This window comes from Trachypithecus francoisi, unplaced genomic scaffold, assembly GCF_009764315.1.
Source record: "Trachypithecus francoisi isolate TF-2019V2 unplaced genomic scaffold, Tfra_2.0 Lachesis_group2, whole genome shotgun sequence".
NCBI classification, from domain to species: domain Eukaryota; kingdom Metazoa; phylum Chordata; class Mammalia; order Primates; family Cercopithecidae; genus Trachypithecus; species Trachypithecus francoisi.
Window position 1 is genome coordinate 165416741 of NW_022681465.1, and position 25378 is coordinate 165442118.

Sequence of the window (25378 nt, forward strand, 5' to 3'; positions counted from 1 at the left end):
GACAATGGTTTTAAAGTGTGCCCAGGATTCAGCGTAATCTGCAGGTATACCATGGGGAGCAGAGTTGAACAGATATGAAGAAACTACTTTGTACCTTGGCACTTGCTATTTAATAGATTCAAGAATTCACTTAGCTCCTAATATATACAGATAGATTATGTAGAGATTATATATATATACACATGCACATATATGTACACACATGAGACTTAGGTGGGGTCATTGCTGGACTCTTATTATAGTTGGTTTGTTTTGGTTTTGATTTTTAATATTCATTGAAGTAAAAATACGAGTTTTGGTTTCAGAGTATTCACTTTCATCAGCAAACACTTGTGGCATTGGGGTAATTAAGCAATTATGTCATAAGGGATATAAAGTGCTTCAAGAAGATTTATAGGCATGAGGACCCCACTCCATTCTTTATATGAAGGCAGACAAGCCCCTTTGTTCATTCTAACCCATTAGCGCAGCCTCGTGAGTAAGTTAGTTGGACCAGTATCATAGCATGTCATAAGTGCATTGTATTGGATCAGTACTTTTATTGAGGAATTTGAATGCCTTTGGGTGGGACATGCTGTCTTCAGTTCCCCAGGCCTTGCCTTTTGCTTGCACACACCCAGCCCTCCACCATCTTGCATTCCTTCCTGCATTTACAGTTGAGGTTCCAGGACTGGGTGACTTCTCTCACCTTTAAAAGAGTTCTCTAATACCCTGTGCATTTCTTTCTACCAACACCTCATCTTCCTTTCAGGGTATTATAGACCGAACCTAATGATCTCTTTCCCATTGTGCCCACACTATAAGTGAGCTGAAATGATTGATTCAAAATCACAAGGGAAATGAACCTCTAAGAGACAGTGTACCAGCATGTATGGTGGTGAGAGTACAGTTATAACATCTTGCACCTGAGTATGCTTTAGTGTCAGCTGAGCACTTTCTTGACCTCTGACAACGTCGCTGAGCAGGCCATCCCTCGGGCCACCCGCCTCCACGTGTACTCGTGGAACCCTACGTTGTGCCAGCAGTGGAGATGACATGTCTGATGACCACACCCCAGCAATCCTTGATCCTGCAGTCGTCCAGTCTTGAATTTGTTTCTTGTTTTGGTGGCTAATTTGGCAGTTGCTTTGTTACTTAAAGCTTAGATACAAAGAAGCTGTTTGAAGGTATCCATTAAATTCACAGCTTGCTTCATTAAAAATCACTTCATTAAAAAAACAAGCCAACCAAAGTGTTCACATGACCATGCCAGATGGAAGTGAGCTAACTGTTCAGTGTCTGTGTTTTCAGCCCATCCACTGCTGGTAAAGGATTAATTTGGAGGGAAAATCCAGTTCTGTGTATAAAAAGAATTACATGACCAGATTCTATTATTTTCAATGATTCTGATCCTTGCCATGAACTTGGGTTGGATACAAATGAGAACCCACATTCTCAAGAGGACATCTGTCCACCTTGATAGCAGCCCTCTTCGTCTTTGTGAGGACTTCTACGAGCAGAGACACAAAGATGGAAAACACCAAGAATTGCTTCATATAACGTGTTCATTTTAATCTATGTTTTAAAAAATACAGAAGAGGACAAAGAATAATATAACAAACAGGTGTGTATTCACTACGCAGAATTAACAAACATTAGCATTTTGTGAATGACATACCCTTCAAAGGAATAGCCTGTGGGAGAAAACTGTGGTCTTCACTGATTCATCCCTAGGTGTTCTCAAATAGGAGAGGAAATTCAGCCAGGTTTTCCTTAAGCACATCTGGGCCAAGAATAAGAGGAAGTTAACAAAAGAGACAGATCATCTTGAAAGATTCCGGACCCTTTCAGCTAACTCCAAATGTACAAACAATTAGTACAGCAAACGTTGACAGCTATGGAGTTCACTTCTTTGAAAGGCAGAAAATTAGAAGTTATTCCATGGGTGTTGGGGTGGTGGAGGTGAAGATGTCATGGGCTGCTGGCAGAAAGCTTTGTAAAGGAGAGTCTGAGAGAGGAGAAGTGAAATGTCGCTGAATAACTACAGCTGGTAATCACCTTTATCCTAAGTCCTGCTGAAATAACAAGGCACAATTAACTCTCAGGAATTGCCCTTTGTTGGATACAAGGCACCTGGTTGAGCTGAAGGGAAACATAAATTGCAGAAGCCCTGGTGCAGATTTCAGAAGCAGAGTTATAGAATATGCATAATGCTCCCTGCTGGGGGCTCCTGCCAGCCCTCCACAAGTATCTTCAGTTTTAAGTGTCGACAACTGACTTTTAACTCCAAAGAAAGAATACATAGTTTTAAATGAATAATGTGTGAAATATTGTGAACAATACATGATTATAGCTAATCCCTCACACCGCCTAATGATCAGTTGTAAACGAGTGAGCAGAGGGAAGTACGTTCAGTTAGGCACAGGGAGATCAGTGGCTGTTTATTCACTGAATGAGACCTGCTATGCCTGTTTGTGCAAATAATTTTACTTTCCAGAATAGGCACAGATTTTGATTCCAGTCCAGTGGCATTAATTAATGTGAGTCCATTTATGTTTATCAAGATGTTCACACCCTGGAGTTTTCTTCTTCTTAAATTTTGTTTACCCATTTCTGAGGCAAAGGAAAAATATTACATGCAATATTCTTTGCAATCTAGTTTTATAGAGTTAGGGGGATAGATTTACACTGTGGTGGATATGTGAGAAGGAAGTTATGTTGTGCTTGTATACACTTTATATAATCATCTTATTTCAATGTCTCAGGTATCCTTCTCATAGCAGATATTATCCTATTCTATAGATAAGGAAGCTGCAACTCAGACCTAAGTCACTCTTCATTGATCTTAAATACTTTCAGCCTCAGGGCTAGTAAGCGGAGAAGGCAAAAGAATAATCCAGGTGGTCCACGCACGGTGGCTCACCCTTGTTGTCCCAGCACTTTGGAAGTCTGAGGCGGGTGTATCACCTGAGGTCAGAAGTTTGAGACCAGTCTGACCAATATGGTGAAACCCCGTCTCTACTGAAAACACAAAAGTTAGCTGGACGTGGTGGTGCGTGCCTGTTATCCCCGCTATTTGAGACGCTAAGGCAGAAGAATCACTTGAAAACAGGAGGCTGAGGTTGCAGTGAGCCAAGATCATGCCATTGCACTCCAGCCTGGGCAACAGAGTGAGACTCCATCTCAAAAAAAAAAAAAAAATTAAAGAAGAATCCAGGTCTGTCTCCAAAGCCCACATTCTTTCCACCACACCTGGTGTCCTAGTCCATTCTGGCTACTATAACGAAATACCATAAACTGAGTGGCATAGAAACAACAGAAATGTATTTCTCACAGTCCTGGAGGCTGGAAGTCCGAGGTCGGGGTGCCGACATAGTTGGGTTCTAGTGAGGGTCCTCTTCCTTGGTTGCAGACTGCCAACTTCTGACTATGTCCTCATGTGGTAGACGGGAAGAGCTAGTTCTCTGGAGTCCCTTTTGTAAGGGCACAACTGTCAGTCATGGGTGCTCCATCCTCCTGACCTGATCACCTCCCAAAGGCCCCACTTCCTAATACCATCACCTTGAGGGTTAGGATTTCAATGTATGAATTTTGGGAGACACAAACATTCAGACCATTGCACCTGGCTTCCTTCCTGGCTCTAAAGTACTTTCTTTCATTTGCTCATTGGTATGAACCTGTGCACACACAGAGCTGAGGGTTTCTTTGCCAATACCCAGCCTTTCCAAGAAACTAGATGTGCTTCAGAAGGGGGAAGATGGAGAAAAAAGTATGAGTAAAGCCCTTGTTTCCTCTTGACACCAGATTTGTCTATTAAGTCGGAGAGTTAGCAGGGAGGGAAGGATGGAAAGGTGGAGCACAGAGGATTTTTAGGGCAGTGAAACCAGTCTGCACTATAATGGTGGATTCATGTCATTATACGTTTATCAAAACCCATAGAATGTTCAACACAAGAGTTAGCTCTAATGTAAGCTGTGAACTTTGGTGATGATGTGTCAAGGTAGATTCATCACTAGTGACACATGTACCACTCTGGTGTGGGCTGCTGACAGTAGAGGGGACTGTAGGGGGCAGGGGGAGACAGGGATATATGAAAACCCTCTGTACTTTCCATTCAATTTTTCTGTGAACCAAAAACTGCTCTGAAAAATAAAGTCTGTTTTAAAAAACACCCTGAGCTGTGCCAGATCAAGTGCTGGAAGAGTAGAGTGGCAATTCTTTCCTGTGCCTCTTTGTACTCTAGTTGGAAAGCAAAGCTTTTGGCTACAGCACCCTGTCAGAAGCCAGAAAAATCATTCTTCATTTCCAAGTGACTTTACTTAGCCTTTCTTTTTTTCTTCTCATTTAGTTACTCTTCCTCTGCATTTGAGTCTTCATTTTACTGAGTCATTATGTCACCAATTCCTTAGGAGGAATCTTTTAACCCAAAATTGTCAGAAACCTTTCCCTCTTTTCACGAATGGTTGTGAAGGTTAATCAGTCCTCATGTGGCTGTACACACCTGTGAGACAAATTTCTTTAAAAACTACCATCAAGATAATTCAGATTGGTAAACCTTATTTTGCAACCCAAAAAGGAAAACACTGATTTTTCTCTTCAATTATTTGTGGCTTTCCCTCAATTCTTTGCTTCATTTTTTTTGACAGGTGCAGCAGATTTGGGGGAAGATAAGAAAAGACCCCCGTCAGGTCTTCAGGCTTTGCCTTCCTCCTCATTCTTCACGGAATGTGTGTTTCTGTGGCGTGCCTCATCACTGCCCACCTCCTTTCTTGAAGAGATAGGAACCCTGTGAGATTGTTTGTGATAAAACGGTTTCTTTGCAACCCATTATTACAGAGTTAGAGGGATAGATTTACACTATGATGGATATGTGAGAAGAAAGTTATGTTGAGATTGTATAACACGAAAGAGAAAAAATATGCTTTTGAAGCTTTTAGTTTGGAATACTAAAAAAAAAAAAAGTTTAATTCTTAGATGTGCCACTTATGAAAATGTATAAAGATCTGTTTGTGAAGATTGAGGTCAGATTACAAGAAAAAAATGAAATGTTTTCTACTCATTATTTCATCATTGCTTCACTTCTAGCGATGCTATTATAAATAGAAAGTTGGAATAAGTAGTGAGGTTCAAAGTCTTTTAGGGCTCTGAGGGAAAATGGCTAATATAGCTTATATGAAATGCTGGCATGTAGGAGCAGCAGGAAAGTTGTAAAATAGAATTTATAGGCATTTAAGGACTTATATCTGGGAAGAGTCAGTAAAGCAGAAATTGGGAGATGAAGGGAAAATATGCACCATCCTAGAAAATAAAGTGGCCCTTCCTCACAATTCACCACTTCCAAAGGCGTGCTCTTTGCATTATGTAGCTGGTAGGTGATGGGAGAATAGGCATGAGAGATGGAGGTAATAAATGGCTCCAATATTTTTCTAAACACTGATTTATCTGCTAAAAATCTATGACTTTGTGTTGAATTCATTTATCAAAATATACCTACTTCAGTTGTTTCTAAGATATACCTAATATGTATCTGAAAAATCACTCTATTAGATGAAGATGTGGCAAGATAAAGGAAATACCTACATAAGGGAATGTATGCAAGATGGAGGGTTTCTTTAGAGACATCTATAGGATACTTCAGATTTTCCTTAACTAAAGGGTCTTCCAGTCTCAGATTTTCTGAACAGCTTTATCGAGATATAAAAATTCACATACCATACAATTCACCATTTAAAGTGTACAATTTCATGGTATTTTGTATTTTCACAGTTGTATAGTCATCACCACAGTTGATTTCAGAACATTTTCATCACCCAAAAAGAAACCTCATACACTGCAGCCTTCACTCTCCAGCCGTCCCTTCTATGTCCCCCACCCCCAGCCTAGGCAGCCACTAATCTGTCTTCAGTCTCTATGGATTTGCCTGTTCTGGACATTTCCTATGAATGTAATCCTACAGTATGTGGACCTTTGTGATTGACTTCCTTCACTTAGCATAATGTTTACAAGGTCCAGCCTCAGATTTTATAGAAAATGGATACTTTCCTTGCTATATTTTTTATTTCTGATTTTATTTTCCTCAACATCCTGGTTACCTTAATATACTCCTCCTACTACTATTACTAGTAATTATTTCCTGAGGCCTTACCCTGTGCACTGTTCTGGGCGCTCTAATGGTCTCCTATTTGTGAATATAAATGAGGAAGCTCGCCCAGAGGTGTCAATGGTTCCTTCCCCTCCTAAACTTTGGCTCTCTCCCTATCACTGTTCATCTTTTACTTTCTTCTTTTATGGATATCATTTGCACATTGAACTTTTTACATTATCTGAATTTTTGCCATTCTTGCTCAGTAAGAGCCCTCTCCTTCCTTTAAGCCCATTAATTTAATTTGGATGCTTTCTTGATTCTGCTGTCCTGTGTTATCTAAAACTATACAGTTAATTTTTTAATCTCACATTTTGCACCCAAGGTTGATTTTTTTATTTTTATTTGACGAATAAGGAGAAGGTCAGGGTCTAAGGATAAATGATGATCCTCAGAAGGCAACCATATCTGCATTCTTGAATTTCTTGGCCAGGTGCAGTGGCTCACGCCTGTAATCCCAGCACTTTGGGAGGCTGAGGCGGGCGGATCACCTGAGGTTGGGAGTTCGATACCAACCTGACCAACCTCGAGAAACCCTGTATTTACTAAAAATACAAAATTAGCCGGGCATGGTGGTACATTCCTGTAATCCCAGCTACTCAGGAGGCTGAGGCAGGAGAATCGCTTGAACCCGGGAGGCAGAGGTTGCGTTGAGCCGAGATTGCACCATTGCACTCCAGTCCAGGCAACAAAAGCGAAACTAAAAAAAAAAAAAAAAAAATTCTCAAACTTCAGAAATTCGATTGAACCAAGGATTGTCTCAAGGCAGTTTAGGGAAATGCTCCAGAACAGTGCCTCTTACCCTTTCCTGTATCTCCGATATGTGTGAGAATCTGATAAAAGCTTGAACCATCTCCCCCAAAATATACACACATCCATTGTCCAAATACGGGTTCAAAGGGATTTTGATTCACAGATTTTCTGAAGGCCTATACCCTAAGTCGAGTACCCCTAACCTAGAAAGGTAATTATGTAAACTATAAAACAGAGATTTTTCTAAAAGTGTCTCTTGCACTCTTAAAATGCCTTAAGTATGAAAAGTGAGACAAGGTCTCAACACTTCACTGCATTTTCCCTCTTCCATGAGAAGGCCATAGTGTACTTCTGTGGGTACCATGACAGTGGATATGATTTGTTAGTCTTAAAGGGAGAGCTGGTGATTCAGTTATACACATATACAGAGACTGGGCTAGTTATTAACTTGGGCTCCTTAATGGTTGGCTTGGTGCTGCCATAGGGACACCTAGGGGTTGCGTGTCTCAGGATCACTCAAGCTAAAAATGTATATGTGTTTCCCAGTTGGAGTAGAGCTTTCCCACAGACCGCACCTCTATTCATCCAGCTGGTTTCCTGCCTGCCCTTCTATAAATGCCAGTCCCTGATGTCATGAATCATGTCATTTGAGCTGTTGCCCCTTACCTCTTAAGAATGTCTTTTCTGAAGACAAGACTGTTTTATAGCAAAGTGATCTACAAACATTAAACATAATCAAAGGAAGTAAGGCCAGCAAAATAGAGAATATTGCCCTCTGCTCAGATAACACAGCGAGGTGTCTTCATCTGGTAATCTGATATTCTGGGCCCCATACCCAATGAAAGCTATCCAAAATGTCCAGGGGAGTGGTAAACACAGATGACTGGACAGAAAGTGAGAGATATGAGGATGCTACTAATCTAGATGTGAGGATGCTACTGAGGGGCATGTCTGAAATCTGGAAAATCATGAACAACTTAGATAATGTGAACAGGGAGTGCCTCACACATTCCAAATTACTTAAATGGTGGTGGGCTCCCTTTGAAATTCAAAGAGTTTAGAACAAAAATGAGGAGATTTTTCTTCTAATCTCCTCCATCGTGGTGCATGAACTTAAGCCACTGCCTCAAGTGGAGCCTTGAGTAATTCCTATTCCATTTGTTGCTAGGATGTATCTAATGTCAACCAAATCAGCCAGGCCCTCCTAAATATGTGGGGCCCTTTTAGGCAGCAAGACATTGGACTATAGGGACTGCAAATCCAAGAGTTCCTCTGTTTTCATGGTCCTTGTATTTAGAAGAAATTTCCCCTTTTTCAAAGTGTTCCCATTCTTGCTTACTTTGGGAGCATGTGGTGACATTGTCTGCTCTGTTGTCTGTTTTACATGTGCATTGTATTTCCTTGAAATCCCTCCACCATACTCTGCTTGGATAGTCTTCTTACTCACATTCTCACTACACCTGAGGGACACAGATATGTAAGTGTAATATCAGTTTGAAAACCTGGTTTTGAATGTTATTTCTTCCTCTATTCCTTCAAACATCCATATTATCAAAATAGAAATTTATTGTTCATATTCCTGTTATTTATCATATTCTCATCTTTTGTCTAGTGCTGCAGCAGGGTCTCTTATTTGGTACACTGTCCTGGTACAGTGTATCCCATGATCATGTACTTCTGCTGGAAGTAATTATTCAAATGTTCAGAAACCCAGACTCCAACAGCAGTCTGACAGAGTGGTCATTAGACAACAGTAACCTTCCAGTCTGGAGGCCGGTGAGAATTAAAATGAAGCAAGATCAGGGGAATGAGAGCTGCTATTTGTGTTTATAAAAGACCATACAGGGCCAGCCACAGTGGCTGACACCTGTAATCCCAGCACTTTGGGAGGCCAAGGCGGGTGAATCACTTGAAGTCAGGAATTCAAGAACAGCCTGGCCAACATGGCAAAACCCCATCTCTACTAAAAGTACAAAAATTACCCGGGCGTGGTGGTGCATGTGTGTAATCTCAGATACTCAGGAAGCTGAGGCATGAGAATAGCTTGAACCTGGGAGGTGGAGGTTGCAGTGAGCCAAGATTGTGCCACTGCACTCCAGCCTGGGTGACAGAGTGAGACTCCATCTCAAAAAAAGAAAAACCACACAGTATGAATTTATTGTTCCCAAAATAAATAGTATCTACTTTTGTTACTATGCATTTTATCAATTTCTTCTAAAAACTTCTGTTTCCTTTCTCTCCATTCTATCTTGGTTATCTCATGTTTCTTGCTTTACATTGATCAGATATGCCACATAATTCTGAAGTATCTTCTCATATTTCAGATAAGCAATCTCCATTTGGCTGTTGATCACTCCTATGCTGTAATGATCTAAAACAATTAGAGAGATTATTTTTATTTTGTGTATGTCTGAAGTTACAAGTGAATATATAAAATTATTTGCCATCTAATCCTGTTGTGCCACTGATTTCATCTTTGGAAAAATAAACCATTGGTGTGAGTGTGTGTAGCATTGTTTAAATAATGTCAGAGCCAAATTATAATGTCCCAGGCATAAGCATAGTATTTATGGAGCATTATAGCCCATTAATTGGCTTATTGGCCCAAGTCCTCCAGGGAGCATCACAAATCTCTAAGGTGTCCTTGAATATGACTTTATGCTTCAGCCAGATCACAGCTGTGAGTGCCAAAGTAACTGCTATGCACATGTGTGTGGCAAGAATTACTGTATTTAATGGAAAGAGTCCAAGCAAATGGTCTTATATATGCATTTCAGTTATATTCATTTGATGTCTACCCAAAGTGATCCTCTGGCTTAGAAGGATTTGTTTATTTCTTCAGCTAATATTTATCAAGCACAAATTAGATATTTAAGAAATAGAAATGTAGCTGTGGACAGGCCAGAAGAATCTCATGTACTAACAGAGCTTCCCTGCTGGGGAGGAAGGAACAGAATTAACAAGTAAATAAATAAACAAGATTGTCTCTGGTAGTGGTGGTAAAATTTATAAAGGAGTAATCGAGGCTTTGTGGCAAAGAAGAACTGGGGTGAGGGTTTGTGTGTGCTGGTTTGTGAAGGCCCATCTGAAGAGGTGTCATTCAAGCAAAGGTACAGCTGTTAAGAAGGAACCTGCCGTGGGTAAAGGAGTTCCAGGCAGAGGAATGGCCACTGTAAAGGCTCTGAGGTAGGAGCTAGTCTGGTGTTTCTGAGGCAGAAAGAAACACTGCAGGAGAGCATTGCATGAGAGCACAGAGGAGCTAGACACCAGGTGCTTAAACTTTTCTGGACCCTTTGGCAATGTGTTGAAGCACATGGATCCCTTCTCAGAATCATGTTCTTAATTGCATAAGATAAAATACACAGGAATGCAAAGGAAGCCACTTACACTAAAATACAGGTATCAAAATATATAAAAGACACAGTTGTAATATAAATTGTAAATGATGCTTTAGCATGTTTTGTAGCAGATCTAATAACTAACATTAAAATAATGATATTTCAAGATATCTGCAACAATTGTAATGTGATACAAAATATCCGTATTTCTATTTCTACCGGTGACAAAGTCGCAGGTACTGCTGATGCCACCTAGATTTTCTGCATTGCTCAGTGGAATCTTCTATTTCAATTAGAGTTTGTGAAAATAAAGATGTGATTCTTATTTCCCATTCAAAATCATAGATCCTGTGAATCCTATCTGTGGATAGGACTCCAGGGTACAAACACCTGGGCTAAACTACACAGGGCTCTGTAGGCCATGGTAAGGTGTTAGGTAAGGGTGATGGGGAGCCATTGGGAAATTTTAAACTAGACAAGCGTCATGATTTGCTGCTTTATAGAAACTGGATTCTAGGATAACAGGAGTGGAAGGGTGAGAAAGTAAGGAGACTATTACATGGTACCATCTTTTAGGTAAAAAATGAAGAAGGTTTGGAAGGGAATAGTGGTGACCAGGGAGAGCAATGCAAACATACTCAAGATGTATTCTGGAAGAATTGACAGCATTTGCTGATAGACTGGATATAGGGGGAAGGGGAATGAAGAAAGGGAGAAATAAGGATGGGACTGAGGTTGTTTATGAGAGCCACCAGGTGTTGGTGTTCCCACATGCTGGTGTGGGCCACCCTGAGAGAGGAATCTGTTTGTGGGGGAGTTGGAATGGTGGATGGTGAATCTCATGTTCTGCGGTGGATCTTGTAAAGCTTGTCATGTTTGCTGCACAAATGGAGACATATCAAGTAAGCAGCTGGGCACACAAACTTGAAGCCTAGAAAAGGATTGGCCTGAAATCCTTTAGTTAAGCCTGATGTTTTGAACTAAAATGAGAACTTAAAAGTTCTATAGGATTGCTCTGACAAGAGAGCCTGCTCCACCACTCCATCAAAGCCACCGCATCCTTACTCTGTTGAGGTAGACTCCCATTTTTGACTCCACAACAGAGCTAAAGAACTTCATAAAGCCACACAGCATTTGGGGGAACCAGAATGTGGGGCAACTGGAAGTGGTGTCCTATCCCCTGCCTCCGAGCCCATCTCTTATCCCCAGCAAGGTGCTGCTTCTTGAACTTTATCCGTTGCAGGAGGAAATAAAAATTGGGATCAAGATTTTATGTAGTGTGAAAGTAAGTGAAAAAAAAGAATTGAAAGAGCATTAGGCTAGAGGTTTCAAATACTGGCTCCTCACCATGTACCCTTGAACAAGGAACTTAACCTCACTGAGCCTTCATATCCTAATTCAAAATGGGAACAATAACAACACCTGGTGTTACCAAATTCAGTACAAATATCTGGTACATCATAGGCACTCAGTACATATTTTTGGTTGAATTGGAGTTGTATAACTTTTAAGAAGACATGTGGTATGTACACTTCTCAATTATTTCAAGGTAGGTTTCTTCTAGAAAAAAGAAATATATATATAGTAATTGTGACTAAAACAGCACAAGGGATCTTGAATAATTTACTGGGTTTCTCATACGACTTCATGATCTATGGAAAAATAGATGTTCCATGGTTACTTACATCTTAGGGAGAAAAGCTTGAATTGAAACTACAGGTTTTTCATCTTGTAGCAACAAAACAGTGTGTAGATATTTCTCTTGGAAACCTAAGAAGAGCAATATGTAAGAAATGCTATCTCTAGTCTGGAAGGCTAAAAGCAATTAACTTGACAATTTGATGTTTATATGCCAACAAAGTTTCTCCTTTCCAATCAGTTTAACTAGTCTAACTAATACTGTAAGATCATTTCTGGTCAGGCCTAGTAGCATCTCAGATGTTTGTTCACTCATTTTTCTTTTTTTAATCAAGACTTATTTTTTAAATCAAGATTTTTTTTAAATCAATACTCTTGTTGCCCAGGCTGGAATGCAATGGAGCAATCTCAGCTCACTGCACCCTCCGCCTCCTGGGTTCAAGCAATTCTCCTGCTTCAACCTCCCAAGTAGCTGGGATTACAGGCATGCACCACCACATCTGGCTCATTTTGTATTTTTAGTAGAAATTGGGTTTTACCATGTTGGTTAGACTGGTCTCAAACTCCTGACCTCAGGCAATCCACCTGCCTCAGCCTCCCAAAATGCTGGGATTACAGGCATAAACCACCACACCCAGCCTATTCATTCATTTTTGTTAAACATCTCCTATGTTCCAGTGCTGTTCTTAGATCAAGGCATATTAAAATAAACAAAATTGAAGTGGGTAGCAATACATGGGCAACTAAACAGACAACTAAAGAAATAGCATCGTTTCGGAGAGCGTTCTGTGCTCTCGAAAATATAGCTGAGTAATATTCACAGGTACTGGGAGTGTTTTCCATGAGAAGGTGCCGTTTGAGCTGAGACCTAAATAATGAGAAGCTGTAAAAGAATATGCGCAAAGGCTGAAAATGAAGGGAGAGATAGCAGGAGACATGGGAACTGGTAGGAAGGGATGAAGTCCGGGCTTATAGCACCAGGTAGACAGTTTGGATTTTATTATGACCATTGGAGAGTTTTGAGCAAGGAAGCAACCTAATTTGATTTATATTTCTAGAAGCTCACCCTGACTGTTGTTTTGGGACTGGACAGTAGGGTGGCCAGAGTGGAAGCAAGTAGGAGATGATGGTGACCCAGCCTGGGATGTCAGTAGTGGGGCAGAGAGAAGCAGCCAGATTCCAGGTATATGTTGTAGGCAGTAGCAATAGGACTTACCATGTCCTGGGCAAGTCGCTTAGCCCAGGAGGAAAGACACAGAATGGAACAGGATGACTAAGCGACGGGGGTGGATGGTCATTTACTGATATAGAGGAGACTTAGGGGAAAGGAGTTACGAGGTACGTGCTAATCAGGAGTTCTGTTTTGGACAGATTAAGTTTGAGTTGTCTATTAGTCATCTAAGCAGAGATGTTGACTGGGTCATTGAATGTGCATGTCTAGAGGTTTGGAGAGAGGCCAAGGCATGAGCAAATACTCTGTAAAGTTCTCCTTTGAGATGCATTGTTACAAGCCTGGTTTGATGGATATCTGAAGCATGCATCTCCTAAGGTCCCCTGGAGTCAGAATTTCCTTCTGTGCGTCTTCAGCTATCCTGGAAACTCATTGACAGACTGTCGAGTTCAGGGATTTAAAACACTAGTAGGAGTTTGTTTTCATTCTCTGCTTTGTTTCAAGTTAACTGTAAAGCATGATTTTCAACTTTCATCTTGAATTTTAAATCATGCAAGAAACCTATCACTTACCTTCTGATCATTACACTGCCACCCTCACATTCCAGCTCCCCAGATAAGCGAGAATTTAGTGTAGAATGTGTTGGGCTTGCAGAATAAGACCCATCTCAAGAAAGGCAAGGTTAATGACTCTGCCAAGTGTCAGCTTAACAGGAGACTCGGGCAGATAAACCCAAGTGAGTAAACATTGTGAGACCATGCCTTTTTTTTCTTCCAGCTCCATAAATTTATTATGGTTTCCTTTCTATCAGTTTCTTTCATTCTTGTGGTGGTTTCTCATTAAGGAGATTCATGGGGAAGGTTGTAATCGATCAGGGCTATTAGCCACCAGAGTGTAATCTGGTTCTAGTACAAACTGACCTGCACAGCGTCCTGTCTACCTTTGGGATTTAAGCTGATTAACTCAGAGCCTGGGAGGCAGAGTCTAAAGTTCTGTAACACAGCACCTCCAGCACCTCCTCTTCCCCACCAACCAGTAGGAGATTTAACATATTAACACTGTAATTAAATCCAAATCCACACTTAACCCAACTTGAAAGTAGCCACTGGTACCTGGCTTACCTTAGATGTACATTCACAGCCAGTGAATGATGCTGTGGCAAGGTAGTAGAATGCTGCTTTAACCCCCTCTTCTGTCTCAGGCCCTTCAGTGTTGATTATGATGGGGCTTTCTGGTTTATTTGTTGTACTTATTTCCAAGAAGTGATCAACCTCATGGTTCAGAAACAAGTTAAGTGATTAGAATGAGATTTCTACAGAAAAATAGGCAGCTGCTGGGGCTTTCAACAGCATGATCTCTGTACTGCATGTTTTTGATAGAACCAGAGAACAAGATGCCGGAAGGGTGCCCTTGGCTGCCCACAGAACCCCTGGCAGCCGTATGGGTGGGTCCACCAGGAGAAAAATGCCACAAAAATTACTAGTCTCAATCATTGACCTTGCCTTTTAAAATATAGTTAACCACCAAGTATAAGCTGAGGACTAAGATCAAACTTAAGACCCTTCAAGAACGGCATTTGAGCTGCAAAAGCTGTCCACAAGTGGGCAGGATAAGTTAATTGGTATCTCACACCAGAGGAACTTTGGTAAGTAAATATTCCTTCTTGTACTGATAAGTACAGTTAAGGTGTAACCTTTTTCCTCGCCTTCCATCCAGCTACTTCCTGACCCCATGCTTTACTAAGAACTATGATATAGAATAGTTAGGGGCACAGTCTTTGGAGCTAGGCTTCATGGACCAAAGCCACGACCAATCTTGTGTAAGTTATTTAAATTCTCTGTGTCTCATTTTCCCTATCTATAAAATGGCAATGATAATGATTCTAAGATTATTGAGGAGTAAATGAATTATTAGATGTAGCATATAAGATAGTGCTTGGCATATAGTAGGGGCTGAAGAGACGTAAGCTCTTCTCATTCATTTAGCATGAGGTGCCTGCTATGAGGCAGGCCCTGTGCTAGATACCAGTGATGTAAAGGTAAGTTTGAATAGGAAGACAGACACACGAACAAGCCTGCCTTCTGCCTCTCCTGTTCTTTATTAATGCTTAGGAGACGAGGATACTACTACAGAACAGGTATAATAGTCAATGTATATACCCCATAACTGATAAGAAAGGTAGAAGGTATAAGAGCCAAAAATGTAATAGGACAATAATCGAGGAGGTCAACCCCTTGTCTATTATGAATTAGGTCACAATGCATGATAATGTAGCTGAGATTAAACACCCAGAAATTAGACCTCATCGTGGTTTGGCAAAAGAATTGACACAGACCAGAACAAGAGCCTAAGAGAATTTTCTAAAAGTACCATGATCACATCCTGGCCAGCCAACTAAACATTCAGTTACCAGATGTACCCAATAAAACAGCAGGACCTAAATATGTCCCACCTAGCTGAAAAGTTAAAAAACCTTGCAGACACAAGCATACACACACAAATGCCATTTGGTACAAAAAGAAAATGTTAGTAGGAAAACAAGGAAGAGACCTGTGAGGCTCTGATACCCACTTGCTATCTCTCTTTAGGTGAGTTATTAAACTTTCTCCTCCCTGGTGTTTATATCTATGGACCGGGGATACTGTTATCACCTACTACGTAGGACTGTTGTGAGGACTCAGTGAGATATTGTATAATAAACTCCAAGCTGTAGCACTGAGCCTGCCCCAGCCTTCTCTCAGTAATAGCTGTTTTGCTGTTTTAGTTTGCTGTGCACTAGCTAGACATCTACCTCCCCTGACATCCTTGTCTGTCCCTTTCTCTCACTCTGTGTGTGTCTGTCTCTCTCCCTGTTTTGTACACAAGTAGTATATACACATATATTTATACAAGGAATCCATGTTCATTTTACAAAAACAAGAAAATAATGTACAAAAAGAATTTTAAACCACTCACAGTGCCACCACCAAGAATAGCTGTTATTTTGCTAGGTGTCCGCCTGTTCTTTATGTGAATACACTATGTGTGTGTAAATGTAAATGCCTGTCTCTGTGTAAATCTGTCTTACATATATAGGATCATACTATACATTCTGTCCACTAGAATTTTTTTCTGCTCAGCAATATGTCATGCCAGTAAATATAAAATGTACATTAGCATTTGAAATTGCTATTAATATATAGTATTCTGTGTTAAGTAAATTCCATAATTTATTTAGACAATTCCATATTGTTAGAAACATAAGCTGTAATCAAATTTTTCTCTGTTATAAACTTTGCTTGTATTAATATTCTGTATTGATTTATGGATATATCTGGATACTTAGTGGCTCTTACCATAGCCAAGGGTAGTTTTCTCTTTTCCTCAATGAGGATGGATGATTGCTACTGATCTTGCTCACAAACCTGCCTTTGTATAATAGATAACATTTGGAGCTCTGCAGAAGATACATAATTTAACATGATAGTACCATGTAAAGTACTCCATACCTAAATACAACCAGCAGCAAACAACACAAAGAGTAAGCTGAACTCCCCAAAACTAGAGTTAACAAGGTGCAGAATTCATCTTATTGGGTGATCATGGGCACATAAATACGGACGATCAAAGAACAATTAGAAAACAGGAAACTGGGAACAAGCAATTATAATCTCTAGTTTGTCTTCGCACATTTATTTTGCATCAGGCAGAGATAAACATTGATTCATAATTACCTCCTCCCCTCCTTCCATATCTAAGTCATTTCATTGGGTAATGTCAAGGGCCACATAAATAAGTAAAGTACTGAATTAGTTTTAATAAAATGCATCCAGAATTCCCAAGCAAAAGAAAGGAAGGGAAGTCTTAGCTAATGAGGTCAGCATTTCTGTGTACATAGGTAGCATATGTATTCAGGGCCTACTGTTCCAAAATGGAGGTACAGAGAAGAGTACACCAGATGTCTATCTGCTTCCAGGGAAAACCCAAACCATGAGGAGAATTGGGTTGGTTTGCTATGATTTGGTCACCATTGTTTAAGAATCTGGATGTCTGAATGTCTTGCAATTTTAATTTTTGAATATTCACTAACATCTAAATAAGAGTAGAGATCTTGGCTGGGCGCGGTGGCTCAAGCCTGTAATCCCAGCACTTTGGGAGACCGAGACGGGCGGATCACGGGGTCAGGAGATCAAGGCCATCCTGGCGAACACGGTGAAACCCCGTCTCTACTAAAAAATACAAAAAACTAGCATGGCGAGGGGCGGGCGCCTGTAGTCCCAGCTACTCCGGAGGCTGAGGCAGGAGAATGGCGTAAACCTGGGAGGCGGAGCTTGCAGTGACCTGAGATCCGGCCACTGCACTCCAGCCTGGGCGACAGAGCGAGACTCCGTCTCAAAAAAAAAACGAGAGATCTCGATCCTCTTCTCAGTTCAGCTTCTCAACCACCTGGCACCAACATTTAACTGTACTGAGCCTCTGTAAAATTAAGATACAATAATGCCCTATTTCTACTCTCCACTTGATAGTGATATTCCCAGTACTTAGGCAAGAACATGTTAATTAATAAGAGCTCTTTGAATTTCTTTGAAGCTGCTGAGATGTCTGAGGTGGCATGACAACACATGCAGGATTAATATCATTTGCACTTATTTTGGTATTTACATTAAATATTTATAATGCAGTATTTAAATTCACAGACAAGTCAGCTCCGCATTATGTTTTAATATTTATTTCTGTCCACTTTTGAGGTGAAACTGACAGTATTCACCATCTCAGCCCATGTTTAAGGTGGATTGTCTCTGAAATGTGGAATGTTGGGGATTCATGCAAACATTTGAGGAAGGGCACCTCCCAGAAAACTTTCTTTGGTGCCTTTTACCACCTGCCTCTTTTACTCAGTCACTGGGGTTTTGCCAGGCCTTACATTGCTCTTTCCTCAACTTTTTTCCTTCTTTGCAGCTTTTCTATTTTGTCCTTCCATCCTTGAGCATGGCCTTCCCCTCCCTCTCCTGTCAGCCCCACCCACTCTTTTCTCACCCATCATGGCCCTTCCCTTCCTCCCAGTGGTTTTGTAGGATTTGCTGCCCTGGCCGCTTGGGCTGTCTCCTCGGTGGCCAGTGCTCCTGTTTGGCAAGCCAGCTGTGTGGCACTGCTGGGCACGCATCAGCAGACAGTCAATGCTAGGTCCCTGTTTGTTGGTAGGGACAAAATGGAAGACAGAGTGTGCTAGTGTCTCTCCTTACCCCAACCCCATGGTCTGTGTTTGACGCCACTCCTTCTCTGGACAACTTGGCCTCTGTCGTTACTACATGGAACAGTGAGATGGGAATGTCAAATTATCTGTAGAGTGTTTCAATGCTAATCTGAAGAAAAGCTATCAGGCCTCATTAGCCATGTGAATTGACACCAGTATGTAAGAACTGAATTACATATATTGTCGAATGGATTTTGGAAAGCATTATAGCAGGCATTAAGCAGGTACCCAAATGGGAGGACAGCCATCCTATTTTCCTAACTGTAGAAATTATCTTTAGTCTTTCAACAAGCATGAGGTTTTCCCCATCCTTTTGGGGATTGGTTCAGTCAAGATGGTAGCATAATCAAGATGTCAGAGATGTTCCTAAGTGAGGAGGTTCAGGATCCAAAAGCCAAGAGAGGGCATTAATGAGTTCATGGCGTCAGGTGAGTCTTATTCTATGTTGGCTCTCCCCAAGACCATCCGCAGGCTCAATTATTCAGTAAAAGGACTCACAGGACTCAGAAAAAAACTGTTATACTCATGGTTATGGTTTATTACAGCAAAGGGATACAGATTAAAAGCAGAAAAGGGTGAAGGTGCATGGGGTGAAGTCCAGGATAAACAAGACACAGGCTTCCAGGTATCCTTTCCTAGTGGAGTCAAACAAATGTGCTTAATTTTTCCAGCAATGATTTGTGACAACATGTGCGAAGTATTTGCCCATCTAGGAAGCTCACCTGAGCCTTAGTATTCAGGATTTTGACTGGAATCAGTCACACAGACATGAAATATCTGCATGACTGACCTCAGCTACTCAAACTCCAGCCTCCCAGGGCAAAAATAGGTGTTCACCATAAATCACATTGTTGACATAAAGTATCTGATCGTACTAGTATTGTGGCCCAAGGCCTCTGGCATGCAAAATACTCTTATCAGGCAAAATATTACTAGGACTCAAAGCTCATCTCTCAGGAGCTGGTCAAGAGCCAGTCCTAAAAATAGGCCTGTCTTGGGAATGTGCAGGGCTTGAGCAACCCAACACTTTCCTGCACACATTCCCAGGGTCAAGACACTGGAAGACTTTGGACACATGACTGAACTTCTCCTACCTCAGCTGTTACCTTCCAACAGTAACATTCTCTCTTCCTTCCACATGGGATCATTGTGATTCAGAATAGTAACGACTATTTTCACAAAAAGTAGGTCATCTACAGCAAGGAGACTATAAATTATTATTGTTATTTGTATCATATCATTATTATTCAGGGGGTGGGGCATAGGAATGAGCCCTGAACGCTTCCTTGTTATCTCATAACAAGACAGAAATGCCTTTTCCCAAGGTTCTGAAGGCAAAGATAACTTCAGAGCAGCCTTTCTCCACTCCACACTGGTGTTTAACCTTCTCCCTTGCTCTTCTCTGTCTCCCTGTACCTGGCAGTGGCTGAGAAATCCTGGCCCCCAGCATGAGAAGCGGACTCTGTTTGGCGACATGGTGTGCTTCTTGTTTATAACTCCCCTGGCCACCATCTCGGGCTGGCTGTGCCTGCGGGGCGCCGTGGACCACCTGCACTTTAGTAGTCGGCTAGAAGCCGTCGGGCTGATTGCACTCACTGTCGCACTCTTCACTATTTACCTCTTTTGGACACTAGTAAGTATGGGCCGTGGCTGGGGTTCAGGCCATTTGGAGCTGGCAGCCTCACCGCTGGCACAGGCCTTTCCTCTTGTCTGTAATACATCTCACCTGCCTGGTAGAAAGCAGACCTTCAAATGCTGGCAGGAGGGTGAGATTTGGTTTATGACTGTGTGCCTTTGTCTGTGTGTGTGTCTGTGATGCTAAGGCAGATCACATAAAGAAAAAGCTCAGCTTCTGGGTGTCCATCAGTCAAAGACACAGACACACCTTGGACGTTTCCCTCCTCTAGTACTCTAGGACTCCATCTGTTATGAGGCATGGCATTTTCTTTCTCTTGTTTATATTTCTCACTTTTGCTGGGATTGTAGTATATTATGAATGATGCACTTGGCCGCTGTTGCTGTCACTGCCTGCACAGACCATGAATCCTTCCTGCTGGTTATTTTCTTCTTACGTCCTGACACAGCCTAAAGTCTTTGTTGGACGTGGAGGCGCACTTTGCCTGATGATTATTCTGTGTGTTGGGATATTGACTCTGCTGCCCATAAAAGCACTAATTTATCTAGCTGAGAAGCTGTCACCAAAGAAAGGCCATTTCCCAATAAGTGTTCTCGCTCTGTATGAGGAAGAATTTTTAAATATCCCTGTTTACATCCTTTTAACTTTTAACTTCATGCAGTAGGTTGATTGCTTGAGTACTAGTTGACAGCACCCACAAAATGCAACATTTGATCTCTCTTTTTATGCTTTCCTCTGGGAGCTGCAGGGAAGGACATCACTGTCTCCTAGAATATTTTCAGAAGCTGGGCCCCCTGCTTCCTGGCATTACTCTCCTGTGCCTCTCGTTTCTAATCTGAGCACGTTCCATTGTTATTCAATATGTATTTCCTGTCTAAAATGTACCATTCCCATATCCCATAGCACAGTGTCAGCATGTGGAAGCTGCTTCTAGCACATACTTCCTCCCTTTCTCTGTCTCCCAGACTCTGTTCCTCCAGCTGCCACTCCCAAGACCCTGTTCATTTCCCTCTTCTTCATCATATGGCTCTTCCAGCTCTGTGCCACCCCTCCAGTGAGAGTGTTCAAACAGTAAGGAGATACATTTCAGTTTCAGTAAAGAGGGAGTGTTCTAATGCTAAGAACTTACCTGAATCTTATGGTTGATTTAGACATTCTGTTCCCAGGCTAATGAAGCCCCAAGCAAAACTATTATTGCCTCCTTTAGAAGTCTACACTTCCGGCCAGGCGCGGTGGCTCATGCGTATAATCCCAGCATTTTGGGAGGCTGAGGTAGGCGGATCACTTGAGGTCAGAAGTTCGAGACCAGCCTGGCCAACATGGAGAAACCCTGTCTCTACTAAAAATACAAAAATTAGCCGGGCGTGGTGGTGCACGTCTGTAATATCAGCTATTTGGGAGGCCGAGGCAGGAGAATTGCTTGAACCCAGAAGGCAGAGGTTGCAGTGAGCCAAGATCATGCCACTGTACTCCAGCCTTGGCGAGAGAGTGAGACTCCACCTCAAAAAAAAAAAAAATAGTCTATGCTTCCAAAGTACTTCCTGGTTCATTTTTAATCAGGGAATGAAGCTGTTCCAGAAGCTTCCATTGTGATGGGAGGAGGGTTAGAAATAAGAAATGAAGGAGTCTAAGCAGCACCATCTAACTCTTGGTCCACAGCACCACCCTGGGAAAGTCATCTGACCTCTGTGAGGCTCAGTGTCCTCATCTGTCCAGTGGAAATACTGGTAATGCCCATCCTGCCAAATTCCCCTGGTGTTATGAGATTTAAGTCAACGTGTATATGGGAAAGTACTTTGGAGAATAATATAAGCTCTTGCCATGTTTAGAGGTTTTCTAGTCTACAGGTTTTTTTTAGAAGAGTGCCTATGATGAAGGATGGATGAAGTGAACTTACATGCTGGGCTTTCAAAACCAACGTAAGGCCTTTCTGAAATCCTGCTTTGTAAAGCATACACTTATCTAACAAGAAAGAAACAGGGTGATAGGTGGCTGGAAAGGAAGGAAGAAAGAAAGAAAAGAAAGAAGGTTATCTTGAGAAAAAATGGATGTGACCTTGTTTCATCTGCCATCTTAGGTGAAAGAAAGGTTTGGGTGGAAAAGGTACCTAGACTAGGCTGTTTCAGGAAAATGGTAACATACTTCATTCCAGAAATATTTCTCACGGACAGTGCTATGCATGCATTTAGAATCCAAGGGCCCTGTGTTTAAACCCAAGATTTAGCATCCTAATAACAGTGTAAATTCAAATAGGATACTTAACCTCTCTGTTCATCCTTCCTCTTATACAAAAAAAAAAAAAATACAGGAAATAATTGATAACCACTGGGTCAATGGGTTATTGCAAAGAGTAAGTGAGATAACGTCTGAGAACATACATGCAAGCACCTAGCAGAGTGTTGGCCCCAGGCTCCTTCCTGCGGCTTCCCTGCTCTGTCAGCTTCCACCCTCCCCCTGGCCTTTATAGAATGCAAAGTTAGGGTAGGGAAAGAAGGCATCTCTCCCCTTTGACTGGTGTGAAAAACGTGCTGTGGAGTCAGCTCAGCAATAGGTTACTGAACATAGAATAACTCCATCCCAGATAAATGCTGTACTGAGCAGCCCTGGCAAGAGCCGTAATTCAGAAGCTGACAGCACTTGGAAACTGCCCTGCAGCAGAAACCCATTGTAAACAAGCTGTCAAGCTTAAGGAGAATATGCTGTGAAAATGTCTTAGATAAACAAACACGGTGTCAGTCCAAGCCTGGCTCCTCAGAGGAGCCGTTCCTGGAAGGGCCTCCCTGGTACTGTGAAGAAGGACAGGCGCTCATGCTGCACGCCTCAGAGTGCCTTGGAGTTTCTCGCAGGCACACATGGCAATGCGGGTCCAGCCTTGACACACCCTCAGGGAGTCCCACCTTCTGGAACCTGCTGTGTTCCAGGAGCACACCTGGGCCCCAGGAGGCCAGGGCCTTGGCCAGCTCCACTCTAAGAGCTCAGGTAGAAGTGTCCCAGAAACATCACTGTCCATGTCACAAGTGATTTGAAGCCCGTGGACAGACACAAAGACAGCTGGCTGAGAACTGAGTCCACATTAAACATGAAGAAATTGTCGGTAATGGACTTGGTATTAGTCCCAGTTTGGAGTTTGGAGGAGAATTGAGGCACCGTGTATAGGAAGTCTTTCCACTCGCTGCATCACTGGTGCAACCAGTGTCCAGCACAGAAGGGAATGAATGAGCGACCGGGTTCCTCAAAGGCTCACTCCTGGTCCCATGGTTTGATTGTTTAAATTATTCTTGTAAAAGGGGAACCGCCAATGGAATGTTGTCCCAACAAGGCTCACGGTGGGGCTGCTTTAGACACATCCCCTACAAGGCCTAAGAGCAGCCTGAGGGTATTCAGCGGTATTTCCCCTTGACCAATTCACTCCTATACTCCTTTTCCCCAGTGCAGTCAGAGATAGGTGAGCTGGGCACATTGCTGGGGAGGCCATTTGCCAAGTCCTCGTCCGACTGATATCCCTATATCCCTAAGTCACACCATCACTTCCAGACAGAAAGGGCAAAATCAAAATATATAATCAGATATCCCAAAGCCTTCTGTGGCTTTTTTTTTTGAGAGGGAGTTTCGCTCTTGTTGCCCAGGCTGCAGTGCAGTGGCGTGATCTCGGCTCACCGCAACCTCTGCCTTCCGAGTTCAAGTGATTATCCTGCCTCAGCTTCCCGAGTAGCTGGGATTACAGGCATAGACCACCACGCCCAGCTAATTTTGTATTTTTAGTAGAGACAGGGTTTCTCCATGTTGGTCAGGAGGTCTCGAACTCCCAACCTCAGTTGATCCGCGTGCCTCGGCCTCCCAAAGTGCTGGAATTACAAGCGTGAGCCACTGCGCCCAGCCGCCTGCTGTGACTTTATAGCAAACCTTTGCCCCAGCCGCAGTCACTTCCCTTATGGAAAGAGTAGATGCTAACATTTTCTAACCCTTCTCATAATATTCATGTGATCACAGCTCTTTGTACAGCAGACTTGCCCATGATAGGAGGTTAGTTAGATGAATAAACTAAGAAACTTCAGGAAGCCCATCCCGTAAGGAGTGGTATTTTTAGAATAGTGGCCCTATACTCTCTTCCTCCTCTCTCCTAAACTCAAAACTTTAAGAAATATCTACGTGAAATTCCTGACATTATTGTTTTAGCATCTTTTTATTTTATGTTTTCTTTTTCCTTGCTGCCTTATTCTTCTTCTAAATTAGACCTCCTTTCTTTCCAATTATATTGCCTTGCAGGGATGCAGTGTCTTGGAGCATCTAGAGAAGTAGCATTAACCCAGGGCAATGCAAACCTGTGGTCTCCGTGGCGTTGTGCTCAACTGCCTTTATTTTCCTTGACAAAGAAGCATCTTCTTATGATGCTGGCTTTTTATTGATTGAATTTGCCTGCAGACTGTGGTCATTAACCACAACTAAAATAGATTAATGTATAATAAGATCTCATCTGTTTGTCTACACAAGTGAGCTGAATTCTTAAATTTTCTGGCCAAAGAACCAGGAGACCTGCTAAGTCGTTGACTCCCTGTGTCCCTTGAAGCAGTGCGTCTCAGGCTTGAATGCACATGCGGATCACCTGGGGATCTTGTTAAAATGCACTCTCTAATTCCTTAGGTCTGGGTGGGGCCTGAAATTCTGATAGTCTAACAAGCTCCCAGGTGATGCAACCTGCTGCTGGTCCAGGACCACGCTGAGAGCAGAGCCTTAAAGAAAATAGCCCAATCCCTCTCTGTCTCTCTTTGTCATCTTCTTCTTTTTTTTTTTTCTTTCTGTTACCCTGTATCTAAAGGGTGTCACAAAATTCTTTCTTATATTTAAGACACACAAAATAACAGCCCAAGAACACTAAAATGTATGCTCTGTGCCCTGTGCTAGGTATTCTATATGCATTACATCAAGTATCATTATTCACATCTTACAAACAAGGAAACTGAAGCTTGTTGACAGCAAATAACTTCCCCAAGTCATGCAACCACTAAGTAGAGGATGCAGATTCCAGGCCCATGTGCCTGACTCTGGAGCCTGCGGCCTGCACTCATAGCTACTTCTCCAATTACTAATGCCAGTGTGCACAGCTCTCAGCATCATGGAAAAGGGGACTCTTTATTTGAAATCCAGCTTTCTCGTAATGTTCCCAGATTCCAGACTTCTTATATTGCCAGAGTTCCTTATTAGTATAATACTTGTCTGCATCCCACCTCTTTCCTGCCGTTGGCCCTGAACAGCTGGCTTCCCAGCCTGCCTCTCCTATATTCGTGAGTGACACCAAGCAGCAGCAGGACAGAATAGATACAAGAGAATCAAGCTTGAAAAAAAAACCAAAATGATCCACTTTGGCATGTTTAGAGACTTTTAAAGAAAAGCACATCTGTGTGAGTTTAAAAGCGTATATTTTCATACTCAACTCTCTGGCACTCAGCCCGTGACATCTGCTTTCTAGCCTCAGAAATTTGAATAAGTG

General features: G+C 42.0%; 1 protein-coding gene and 1 long non-coding RNA gene across 2 annotated transcripts in view; one reads left to right on the forward strand and one right to left on the reverse strand.

Moving 5' to 3' along the window:
* MARCHF3 (membrane associated ring-CH-type finger 3) overlaps positions 1-25378 on the forward strand; it is a 154001-nt gene that overhangs the window by 123969 nt on the left and 4654 nt on the right. The window contains exon 4 of the mRNA XM_033181380.1: positions 19678-19887. Coding sequence (XP_033037271.1) covers positions 19678-19887 — 210 coding nt within the window. The remainder of the gene's footprint in view (positions 1-19677; positions 19888-25378) is intronic.
* LOC117065941 lies at positions 9170-14223 on the reverse strand. Its single transcript, XR_004430110.1, has 3 exons — positions 14143-14223; positions 11898-11982; positions 9170-9245 (listed from the first exon to the last, which is right to left on the reverse strand). It is a non-coding gene; the product is annotated as an uncharacterized LOC117065941 (long non-coding RNA).